We start from the raw sequence: 12,458 nt of genomic DNA on the forward strand, positions 1-12,458 counted from the left end.
GAGAAGCATGATGTAAGATACCGGTAAGCCATGAGCCATGTGGCAAAGTATAGATTTATAGAAATAGGTTAATTTAAGATATAAGAACTAGATAGCAAGAAGCCTGCCACAGCCATACAGTTTATAAGTAATGTAAGTCTGTGTGTGTTTGCTTGGGTCCAAGCTGCTGCAGGACTGGTGGGTGAAAGAGATTTGTCCTGACCATGGGCCAGGCAGAACCAGGAAAACTTCAGCTATAGCACACCATATTTCATTAGATCTCTGTCCCATCCCTTCTTCACTCCCTCTTTCAATTTCCCCCTTCTTCCCCTCCTATGAGCTTAGACACAAGTTCCTGAAAGTGCCAACCTTATACCTTCTATGGACCCAGCCCTCGGTTTTTAAAGCCTTCTTTCCCTTAAGAATACTAACCCTCAAGGGATGTCAGAAGCCATCTTTCTCTTCCACAGGGATTCAGTCTCCTGGGTAAGCTGGAAACAGATGTGCCTTTCAGCTCTTGCTGTTGGTAGCATCCAGGCTTAAATAGATCTTGCTGAGAGCGAATTCTGCTCAACAATGATGCATATGGCCCAACTCCCTGTCCAGTCAGAACACTTTCTCATGTCCACCTCATGACTAAGGGCAGTTCAGAGCAAGCAGCTCATCACCTTGTCCATGATGACACAATGACGCATGGTAGACCTAGTTTCAAATTCCAAAGGGCCAAAGCAACTGAGTATTTCCTACTCAAATGCAACATTGAACACCTCTTCCTATATGTGAATGGGAGTCTCCCCCAGAGAGCACAGGCTTGAAGCAAGGGAGTGCCTTCTTTTTCTTGAATACTCAAAGAAAGCTGGAGAAACCATAAGGTCTCCCACATTTTAAAATTTGTATCTAAAACTCTTCATAATGAACAAGGTTCTGAAAGACAGTTTGAGCATTAACTTGGTAAAGGTTTTGACTACTGGGATGCATCAAAAGGCATCAAAGTGACTTGAGATCCATAATCCAGTACATGCTCAGATTTTCCATTTCTCTTTCCTCCCTAAATTCTTACTCATCTCTCCTACCACACACCACACCTATTCTATGTTTGAAATTCTTATTTGCAGTATCCTAATAGATTTCTCTATTGAAAGGTCTTTCATTTTAAATTTTGCTTCATGTGCTGGAGAACTATAAAACTGGACAGGTTAAAAATTAGGTCTTTGGGCCTGAGTAATTATTAAGCTTGTTACTAGTATATAGTTGCTCAAAAATATTTGGCAAAGAATAAACAAACTGTAAGTTTCATTGAAAACATTCTCTCCAAAACTGAATGAATAAGGCAGTGTCTCCCTTAGTCTGTGCTCCTGACAGTTAAATAAGGTTATATGCAGAAGACATTGGCAATTCTATTTCTTTTTGTTTTTTCTAAGTTAGAGAACATAATTTTCTCTCTCTCTCTCTCTCTCTCTCTCTCTCTCTCTCTCTCTCTCTCTCTGAAGAATGACAAGAGAAGTTGTATTACAGTGATGGTCTTGACTTCTTAGACTCTTCAGTGACTGAAGAACAGTATGTTCAAGTTGGTGGTTCCCACAGAAGCTGGACTGGCAAAGGGCATGCAGTTAGGGAGCATCTAAGAAGTACAGGAGCCGGGCAGTGGTGGCGCACGCCTTTAATCCCAGAACTTGGGAGGCAGAGGCAGGTGGATCTTTGTGAGTTCGAGGTCAGCCTAGTCTACAGAGCGAGATCCAGGAAAAGCGCAAAGCCACACAGAGAAACCCTGTCTCCAAAATCCAAAAAAGAAGAAGAAGAAGAAGAAGAAGAAGAAGAAGAAGAAGAAGAAGAAGAAGAAGAAGAAGAAGAAGAAGAAGAAGAAGAAGAAGAAATAATAGTAGTAGTACAGGTCAAAGCTAGATGTGATGGTGCGCACCAGCTAAAACAGCCTTCGGGAGGATTGAGAGTTAGAGGCCTACCTGGGCTACATAGCAAGAACTGTTACAAAACAAACAAAATCAAAAAGGAGCAGCCCAGGTGTGCTCTGTCAGTCTGGATAGAGACAGCTCAGATGTGAGAGGTGTGCTCTGTCAATCTGGGTAGAGACAGCCCACGTGTGCTGTAAACCTCGGTAGCAGATACATGAAAGTTTATCATTTTTCACTCTGCCCAATCTCTTAAATATACACAGTACTTACTTCAAAATAAGAGACAAAATACCATCAAAAACACACAGAAAACAAATTCATCTTTCATCCAAGCTAAGTAATAAGGTTTCTAAGGTGTCTTCTCAAAGGATTGTTTTGCCCTTTCCCACACTGTTATTGTCAGCTTGGATTCTCAGATTCCTTGCTAGCTTTCTTTTAGATGGACACCTTACCTTCCTTCCAGATCCATCTTATTCCATAAGTATGTATTAATACCTTCCTAAAGGCAAGGGCATTGGGGCAAGTGTGATGGTGCCACCCTAAATTGAAAGACGGCATCTGATTAACAGGAAATGAGGGAGCAGATCATGCAGACAGGGCGTGGTTGTTGTCACAAAGGAACGCGTTTGTATACAGTCTTTGCACAGCCTGCTGAGTGACAGGAATGGGAAGGGGTCTTCCTGTTTCCATTCCCTTGGGAGGGGCATGGCTCACTGGCTCCTCTCCACATCTCTACCCCATACTGTTCTCTATCACACTGTTTACACCCTCCTCCCCATTAAGCTAGAAGTACCCTTAAGGCAATGAAATAGAGGCACACCCTTCCAGAGTGCTCAAACTTGGTTTTTATTAGCACAGTTCTGCCTCCAAGAGATAGAGATCTCCAAGGGCACTCACTCTCCATTTGGGTCCTGGTTGTACGGTTGACCCTACTGCTTCCAGGTTAGACCTGATATCCTTAGGTACAGAGAGGCTCATGGGAAGAAAAGCAAAAACCGAGAGTTCCTTTCTCCAGATGGATGAGGACACAACAACCCAATGACCCATGTACCACAGCGCAGTGGCAGAACCCTAAGCCACCCTGGAGGCGCAGGTCCTTGGAGTTCTCCCACAGACTGGATGCTGGATCACTGCCGCCCCCAACAGTGGCCAATCCCTAGGCTGACCGTAAACCATTTGGTCAATGTTACACACACAACACAATTAGATGCTTCAGATTACTGGCTCTGTGACCTCCAGTTGCTGGAGTGCAAGTATCAGATATGTGCACAGACAACAAGGTGTGGCCTTTGTTCTCCCTGCAACTCTCCCTGCACCCTGTGCCACACCTCCATCCCTGCAGGAACTGGAGACCCTAGGGTGCAAGGAGCTGTGGAGTGGTCCAGCATGGCTAGGAGTGGACCGCTCTGTTAATGGGTCGTTTTTCTGTGAAGAAGCTTTTCAGCAGTAGCACCTGGCTGAAGCTGACCACAAACAGGGCAATAGTCTCTCCAACAGACCAGTAAGACACTCGACTATTAAGGTCTTCAGCTCTGGCTCGGTCCTGGGCCTCTCGCAGACGATAATGTGTCTGGGAGTCGATCACAGTCTTCAGAGCCTCATGAATAGTTACACAGGCAGATTCCATCTAGGCAGGAAGAGAAAATCGGTCAGTTGTCAACCCTAAGTCAGGCAGGGTAGGAGCTAGCAGCCAAGGTTCATAACAGCATCTTAGGCATCATCTACTGAGGCCTCTGAGGGGTCTGTGTTAAACACTTCATGTGGTTTCATAATCCTACAGTAAAGCCTAGTGGGAGCTCAGAGTATAACTTGTCCAATCACACATTTAGTAAGTGACAGAATTAGCATCTGACTGGACTGTCCGTGTTTCGAGCCCTATCCTGTTTCTCTTATTTAATTTCACAATGCCCTGACAAGCATGATCACCACCCTCAGTGAAAGACAGCTAGATTGTAGCTTACTTATCCTTACTGATGGGGAAATTGAGGCTCAAAGAGGCTACATGAACTGCCTGAAGTACACAAGCTAATTAACAGCAGTGTGAACTAGTCACAGCTTTGCCGAACTTTGAATTAACTGCTTATTCTACTGTATAACGGATGCCTATAGTTTTATGTATAATCATAAACACCATAAACACGTGTGAACACGTAACCGTGCATATACACACATATGCTCACATTTCACACATACCACTTCACCATTTCTTATGCCTGCTAAAATAGTCTATGTTATAGGCAGATCTCTGAAAATGTCTGGAACACCACCATCAGTCCTTGCTCCCTCCCTACCCAGGAATTTATGGCGAGGGTAGCCAACACACCTGTGGTTATGGTTACTAGGCACAGCTGAATTTAAGACAGGGAGGGAAATGACCCCGTGGCCTGATCTACTCACACAAACCCTTTTGGCAGGTACTCTCTCTAGCCCAAAGAAGACAAACCATACAAAAATCAGCAAAATGTCTCAAGGGGCTGACAGCATAATGGCTGGCAATGAAACGGGGTCCCTAGCCATCTGACCATACAGAACTGAATCTGGCCAACAGTCTAGCTAACAAGAAGCAGACGATGCTTCCTCTTCTGGGTAAGAGCACCATCTGGTCAACAACTCCATCTCAGCTCTGTGAGACTATGCGCAGAGGACCACTGAGCCTGCCCAGACTCTCAGCACCCAGAGTTGTGAGGGAGAGATGGGTGCAGCATTCAGCTACCATGTCTGTGGCAATGGACCACTAATGTATCAGGCCTGCTGAAGAGATGAGTCCTTACTCCAGCAGCTGTGACTACCGGCACAAGACTGGACCTGTCAAGATTCTGTCATGGGGGGAGTCACAAGGCCCAACCTCTTACTGAGGATCTATAGACAGTTAACTGTTGCTGGGAGAGGAAGAGCCACTACATTACAATAAATAACCTTTTCCCCAAGCTCTGGATGATGAGTAAAAGTAATCAACTAAATCCACTGACTCACAAAAATTAATAATAATGGGACTGGTCAGAAGGCTCGTGGATAAGCCTTTGGTTAAGAGCACAGACTTCTCTTTCAGAGGACTACGGTTTGATTCTCAGCACCTACATGGCAGTTCACAACTGTCTGTAACTCCAGTCCCAGGGGATGAGATGCCCTCTTCTGACCCTCTTAGGTACTGCATGCACATGGTGTACAGCTATACTTATGGGCAAAAACACTCACACACATAAAATAATAAATCTTTAAAAATAGAAATGTAAAATAGAATTGATTAATGCTAATGGAGGTAGTGGGGGAAGCTCTAAGTGAATGAAGTCCTGAGTGGATGTGAGCTGTTGACCTGGGCATGGCCAAGGACTCCAGTGTCTTAGACCCCTGGGAAAATGGTGAAGCCTTCTCTCGTGGTCCTAGTGCAAATGTTGATAGTCTCTGCAGAAAACACCCACTGTAGCTTTCTCCCCCAGATCTTTACAGCCTGAAGATTCACCTTACAGAGAGTTCCTACCAAGATTAACTAAGCCTACCTCCTTGTTCTACTGTATATAACAACCCTGCCTCCTTGTTTATCTATATGTAATAACCCTACCCCCTTGTACAGCTGTATGCAACAATTCCACCTTCCTGTTCAACTGGATCCACTAACTGGGAATTCCTCTGACCCTTGGCCCTAGCCTGACACTTCAGCACAGGTCCATCACCTCTCCATACTGCTACACTGGAGACCAAGACTCCAACATATGAACCTCTGGGGGTCAAAATCATATCCAAACCACAGCACACAATTAGGACACATGGCAGAAGCCCTCCCTAAAGCATTACGTCACCAACAGTGACACACACACACACCGGAGAGCACTACCCTAACCTTATAAAAGCATGCTATCTCCCCATCCACTGGATCTCCCATCAGGGCTAGTCTACCGGAAAGCTCTTCAGCTTGTTACCACAAAATTTCAGTTAGCTGATACCCTACCTTGCTTCAGGGGATGTGGGAAAGCAGGTTCTGGCTAAAAGGGGAACCATGTGATATCGAGTGAAACAGGCTGGTGAAAGAAGAACCTCACAAACTCCACCTGCCCTCTTCCTTGCGATAGGATCGATCACACTGGAACCCAAGCTCCAGGAAAGGCTTTCTCTGCTGCCCTATCTCATTAACCTTTTCTCTCTCATTTTCTCTCATCAGTGCACAAGGGAGCCCTTAAACTCAGGCTTACGGAATCTTCCAGTTTCATCAGTGACCAACAGAACAATCTCTACCTTCGGCTGGATCTTTTAACTTTTATTTAAACAGCTAAATGTGCATAGTGGCTGCTGTACTGGGCAATGCATCTCTATTCTCCAACTGTCCGGAGTTGGTGAAAAACCGGGCGTGAGCCAAAAAGAAACAGAACATATGGTCTCCTCAGAGGGCAAACAGGGAAATGCTGGCCTCCTTGGAGACTTGAGACATTCTGGCTTTGGTCCTAGAATAAGTGTCGCCATAGATAGTTATTCCTGTCTTACAGGTTCCCCGGGGCATGGTGATCAGTCATAAGACAAATATTTGATGAGCTCCTTTGGGTGAAATGCCTCCTACACTGAAGTATTGAGACTAAGAAGGCAAACAGATCCCAGAGTCCTCACCCTCAGGAAGCCCAGCCTGTGTGTGGGAGGGAGGAGGAGCTTAAACAGAAGGGGGACGAACTCAGGAGGGAGGCTAGGGCCAATAATCTTGAGAGCCCTGGGGGTCAGTGGAAACTACCCATCCTCCAAAAACATCATGATTTCTATTCCCCAGAGGAGGTTTGCTGTTCTGAGACTGTACTTGGTAGCCATCCTCTCATCCTGACTTGCTACACACGTGCTCACCAAAGAGGCATGACCGGAAGTTATGTGTGTGACTAGCGGACAGGGCTTTGAAGGGATAGCTGGGCCATTCTCATTTCTCCTTCTTTTGCTATTCAAAGGCAGTGGACTCTGAAGCCTGGGGGTATGGTAAGAAAGGGCCTTGGGGCTCGGGACATAGCTCCGTAGTAGAGCATGTGCTTAGCAGGCACAAGGCCTGAGTTCAGCAAAAAAGTAAATAAATAAAAGGTAAGGAAGAGAAAGAGGAAGAGAGGGAGAGATGAAGAAGGAGAAGGGAGGGAAGGAAAGAAAAAGGGGGAAAAATGAGGAGGAAATGAGAATAGAAACAAAAGAGCCTGGATTCCCACGTTACCCACCAGCCTTTGCCAGGCCACCCTGAGAACAGACTCCCAGTGTGCGAGGCACTGACATACGGGTTCATTATGGCAGCTTGTGTTACCCTCACCAACACACTCCCGATGCATGGCTTTGGTCCTCACAATCTGAGCATATCACACAGCAAAGAGGTACACGGCGCAATTTTGAAAGAGGTGCTGTGCCAGAGAAAGACATTTGGAAGGGTGAAGAGGAGAAGCATCCACTAAGAGAGGGCTCTGGCTAAAAACAGGGGACCAGGGGGGAACAGTCTTTTAGAGCTAGGTGGTGATTCTTGCTCATGACAAGGACAGAAAGGCAGGAACATGCTGAGAGCAGGAGGGTCCCACGAGTCCTGTCCCTGTCACGTCCACTTACCTGGGTGAGAGCTGTGACCCTATTCCCCATGTCTGGGAGAATGGGGGGCTCATCACCCACTTGAAAGTCAAAGTAGACGGTCTTGTGAGAGAAGGTGGAAAACTCATTACTGAAGCAGAACTGATAAACGCCCTTGACCTCCGTCCTGTACGTGAAGCTGTCATACTGCTTCTTGGTCTCCCTGTAGATGATGTTCCCCATGGGGTCCTCCACATAGCAGTCCACATCGTAGTGGCCTCCAGTGATAACCTGACAACCACAAAAAGGATGTGTTACTGGGGGCAACCAAGACTTTGAAATGCTGACCCTAATAGTGACCACTGTAAAGCATTTTATAATTTAACCTTTACTACTTTCCAACACAAATGCCATGACATGTCCCATGTTGCTGAGTTTGAGCAGTTAAATGAGTGGCAGTGGCCATGATACTCAGATTTTTTTTCTTGTTACTTGGACAAAACATTTGACAGAAGCAATGGAAGGAAGGAAAGAAGGAAGGAAGGAAGGAAGGAAGGAAGGAAGGAAGGAAGGAAGGAAGGAAGGAAGAAAGGAAGGAAGGAGGGAAGGAAGGGTTCATTTTAGCTGCAAATCAGTTTGGGGCACAGTTAGTTCATCATGGAGGGGAAGTCATGGCGGCAGGAGCATGAGGCAGTTGGTCACATGGAAGCAGAGAGAGATGAATGCTGTTGTTCAGCTGGCTTTCTCCTTATTCAGCCTGGGACTCCAGCCCAAGGAATGATGGTACCCAAACTTAGGGAGGTTCTTCACACTAATGGAAAAACTCCCTCACAGACACGCCCAGAGGCTTCTGGAGGCCCACTAGCCATCATTAAGAACACTGTTCTTGTTCTTAAACTGCCTATGCGGAGACAGGCACATATACACACTTTGCATGTTGTCCACAGATGTGAGAGTGGTCTCATCAGTGACTCCATCATACACGAGGGAGGTTGTCTTCAAACAGAAGCATCCTTCAGAGCTTCCACCACAGAAGGGCTGCTGGGTGCGCACCATTTGGGCTGCCTGTGTCACCTCATTTTTAGAAGTCTTGCCCCAACATAGTCACTCATGCTTCCGATACTGGCCCTAGACCTGCTCACTAACCCTAGGGAGCAGACCCTTTACCAAAGCAACTGTTAGGTATTAGATATGTCCCTGCAGGACCTGACTTTGCTGAGCCATATGGTAAAAAGCAAGCCGAGTAACCACATTGGGGGGGAGAGGGGCAGATTCTCCTTGTGAACACTGCCAAGGCTTAAAATCTGTGCTGAGCCCTCCTTTCCAAAAACCCCTTAATCGCTGCCGCTAGCTCACCCCAACCACAACTGGAAAAGATGGGGATAGCTTCAGCACCTACAAGAAATGCAGCCCAAGAGACAGTTGAGAAAGACTGCCAGCCTGTGTCAGCTAATCAGAACTGGGGTTCATAGAGTTGAAGGTACCTGGGGAGGTCATTCTGGTCCATTCTGCAGGACACGGGTAGGCGATAGGCCTCCCCATTCTCGGTGCGCACCTGTAGCCTGCCTAACTCCCCAACCACCCTAGCCCGCTTCGGGTGGGCTCTGGATGAGACAAACGTTTCTTTTCGGGGGCATGTCTACCAGTCTAGGGTTATGCCCGACTCCCGCAGCAGCCTCTGGTGGCTAATCTTAGCCTCTCCGGATGGCGGCGCGCTAGTGCCCGGGGGAGACGCGGCTGGGGCCGCACCTGGTAATCCAGAGAGAACTTCACGCCCTGCTCCACCTCTTCGTGGAAACACTGCTTGGCGTTGTCCGGCAGCTCGAAGGTGAGCTCAGCGCCCCGCAGTCCCTCGGCCCGGAGCAGGAGCAGAAACAGCAGCAGCAGCATCTGGAAGGATGAAGCGCGAGGGGCCTCGCTGCCCATGATGCTCTGGGCCTGGTCCTCCCAGCACCGGCTCGGACGCAGGGACTGCAGAGAGCTGGGAGGGGCTCCCTCGAGAGACGTGGCGCGAACTCAGCACAGCGCTTCCGGGACGGCGGCGACTCAGTGCGCAGCCGCACACCGGAGGAGTGGGCCCGAGACCTTCCCGCCCGCTGCGCCTGCGCATCACTGAGTTTAGGAGCGGTATTCCGCCCCCTGTCAGGAGGTTGGACTTCTGGATGCGTTCCTCCAGTTCGTGTAGTCAGAAACATTTGGGCTTGTACTCTGCTTCTGACTTGCTGTCACTAGTCTCCCAAGTCTCCTGAGAAATCTGGGATATAAGGAACACCCACGGTAGTTAGGAGAGGTAGCCGAACAAAAAGGAAACGCGGGGAGGGCAATGGACTCTTCATTCCCCTCCCCTATCCAAGGTGAAGAAGTTTTCAACAAACTAAACCCCATGGCTACTCCTGCTCTGGGAGGAAACAGGCTCGCTCTCTCTCTCACACACACACACACACAAACTCTCTTCTGAAAATAAAAGTTTCTAAAAGATTTCAGTGACGTTTTGGCATTTGGAGTTCATTGAAAATTATTTTGGTGAAAATCTGTCATCCCCTTTGACTTCTCAAAAGTGTTGAAAGACCAATTGATTCACTGTCTTATTCGTGACTACTGCCCTACAGGATTTTTATGTTCACTGTAGTGCCATAAACAAAGAAAATATGTGTTATGTTATTTGCTGCTCAATAAAATTTCATTTCAGCAGAACAGTATTAGATATGGTGAATCTTGATTTTAGCAAAGGGTTTCACTGCCCGTATATCCAACCACATGGATAAGATTGGCATGCATGGCCACTGGTCATATTGGACCTTGTATCAAGAAGCTAATGTGTGTGAAAGCAATCTGTAAGTTGTGAAACAGCATCACCCATAATATAATTATTAATAATGTATACTGTCTCTGTGCTCGATGTGAAAGAGGTTTTGAGTGGTGTGCCTTGAGGCTCCTTCCTTCCCTGCCTGTCCTTTTTAACACTCTTTTCATTTTTTAATTTCATGTATCTGCATGTCTGCATATGTGTATGTACATGAGTGCAGGTCCCTGAGGAGGCCAGAGGCTTTGAATCCCCTGGAGCTGGAATTACAGGCAGTTGTCTTTCGTCTGATGAGGGTTCTGGGAACCAGACTGGGGTCATCTGGTAGTGCTCTTAACCATTGAGCCATCTCACCAGCTCTTAATGTTGTTGATGAAGAATATCTGAAGACTTGAAAGTTATAATTGTCTAACTAGAAGAACCAAGTGAAGAAAAAAAAAAACAGAGGTTTCCATAGGTTATATATGAAATGCTACATTTAGGTTCCAAGAGAAAAAAAAAAAACTCCTGTACAAGTTGAGAGGAGAAGGCCTGACTTAACAGCTGTTTAAGTTGGAGCAGGCAGAATTAGAATCAGCATCAAACCCCATGTAAGACAAGAGAAGTGCCTGGGTTTTTAAAAAGTAAATTATTGCCTTAACAGGCAATGATCAGGTGGCATCTTGTGTACTATTTTACGAGAGATATTAACAAAATTGGGGGACGAGTCAAAGGAAGGTGATTAGGAAGGGGCAGCATAAGCACTTCCAGGAGGCTGCTTCAAACAAGGGAATGCCAAAGGAAGGAAGATTTAACATTAAAAACCAATAGGGAATGTTAGCTTTAAAAGTTTACACAACAGCAACCATTTATTTGTCACTAACAATATACTTGTCACAGTCTCACCTAGCTGTTCAGCTCAACATAGTTTATATTAATTAATCCTCGCTAGCGCCATGTATTAAAAAAAATACAAGTTTGTTCCTATCTCACAAGGAGGAAATGGGAGCTCAGGATGTCTAATTCAGTAACACCTGTCTTTGTTCAGTTTTTCTGTGTGTCAGAGCTCAGACCCACAGTGGTTTATAACCTCCATGATTCTGTGGGTCAGTTGGGCAGTCTTCCCTGGGCTTGCCCATGAAGCTACATTCATCTAGAGTCCATCTGAACTGGCATTACAAGATGGTCCCACTGGCATGTCTGGAGCAGGTGCAGGTTATTGGCTGCAATATCTATCTCCCTGACAAGCATCCTCCACCAGGATACTAGGCCTTTTGTCTCATGTGACACACTCAGAGAAGTACCCCAAGAGGACCCAGGCAAAGATAGTTAGATTCTCTAAGAGCTAGACTCCAGAATTCTTCCAATGTCACCTTCTATACATTTTAATGGCCAATAAAGCCCAAAGCTGACCTAGATACAAGAAGAGGGAGAAATAGACTCTACCTCTACCTCTAAGGTGAGAAGTGGTCAAGCCTGGTTGTAAAGGGCAGAGGGGGGCGCTTTTGGAACGGGACACATTTATGACTGTTAAACAATCTGCTACAATACTCAATTTCACCTATCCAACAACTAAGTCAGAAGCTGAACTCAGATCTGCACAGTCCTGGAGGCTATGTGTTTCCCAACAAGTACACTGCCCCTATCCATCCCTTGGGATTGCTAGTTCTCCATGTTTCCATATGGCGAAACTGAGTGCTAAGCATTCATGACACTGAGGTGTATCTCAGTTCAACATAAATATCTTTCTGGAGCTGGAATAACTTTCTGAAATTTTCCAGGAAGAGAGTGAATGGGCAGCACAATTTCCACCCTGCATATACTGGAGCAGAGACAGGTGAACAGCCATATACTGAAGATACCATGGAGCTATGTTATATAAGTTATAGAATGTTAGGCAACATCTGAAGTGCCTTTGAAATTTTATATTCCATCATATGTGGCAGAAAGTCCTAAAACTAAGAAAATCTGAAAGAAAACCAAAACAGCTTCTGTCTGCCCCAATCCTGAGGTGACTTCTGAAATCTTGTTTAAAAATCAGTATCATAGATTCAAAAAAGCATATGACAAAATTCAATAGCTATTCATGATACAAACTCTTAGTAACCAAAGAATGAGAGATAACTTCCTTATTGCCATTTACATCCATTAAAACTGGACCAAACTTTGTGATTCATGATAAACACTTAGATATTTCTCTTTGGAGCTGGAGAGAGGCTCTGTGTATCTGAATGCTTATTCCCAAATATGAAGTCCTGATTTCAGATACCAGCACCTAC

General features: G+C 46.0%; 1 protein-coding gene across 1 annotated transcript; it reads right to left on the reverse strand.

The window, feature by feature from the left end:
• Positions 1 to 2,716: 2,716 nt before the first annotated feature.
• Positions 2,717 to 9,447, reverse strand: Tmed3 (transmembrane p24 trafficking protein 3). The gene is made up of 3 exons (XM_052716579.1): positions 9,147 to 9,447; positions 7,440 to 7,688; positions 2,717 to 3,516 (listed from the first exon to the last, which is right to left on the reverse strand). The coding sequence occupies exons 1-3, from the start codon at positions 9,321 to 9,323 to the stop codon at positions 3,280 to 3,282; spliced, it is 663 nt and encodes a 220-aa protein (XP_052572539.1). The 5' UTR covers positions 9,324 to 9,447; the 3' UTR covers positions 2,717 to 3,279.
• Positions 9,448 to 12,458: the final 3,011 nt, after the last annotated feature.

This window comes from Peromyscus californicus, unplaced genomic scaffold, assembly GCF_007827085.1.
Source record: "Peromyscus californicus insignis strain IS unplaced genomic scaffold, ASM782708v3 Scaffold_11__1_contigs__length_118956290, whole genome shotgun sequence".
NCBI lineage: Eukaryota > Metazoa > Chordata > Mammalia > Rodentia > Cricetidae > Peromyscus > Peromyscus californicus.

Excerpts from the sequence above, each read along its gene's own strand:
- Tmed3 (XM_052716579.1), bottom strand. The coding sequence starts at position 9,323 with ATGGGCAGCGAGGCCCCTCGCGCTTCATCCTTCCAGATGCTGCTGCTG. Across the intron at positions 7,689-9,146 it reads AGTTCTCTCTGGATTACCAG|GTTATCACTGGAGGCCACTA; the intron begins GTGCGGCCCCAG and ends TGTGGTTGTCAG. Across the intron at positions 3,517-7,439 it reads GGGTCACAGCTCTCACCCAG|ATGGAATCTGCCTGTGTAAC; the intron begins GTAAGTGGACGT and ends CTTCCTGCCTAG.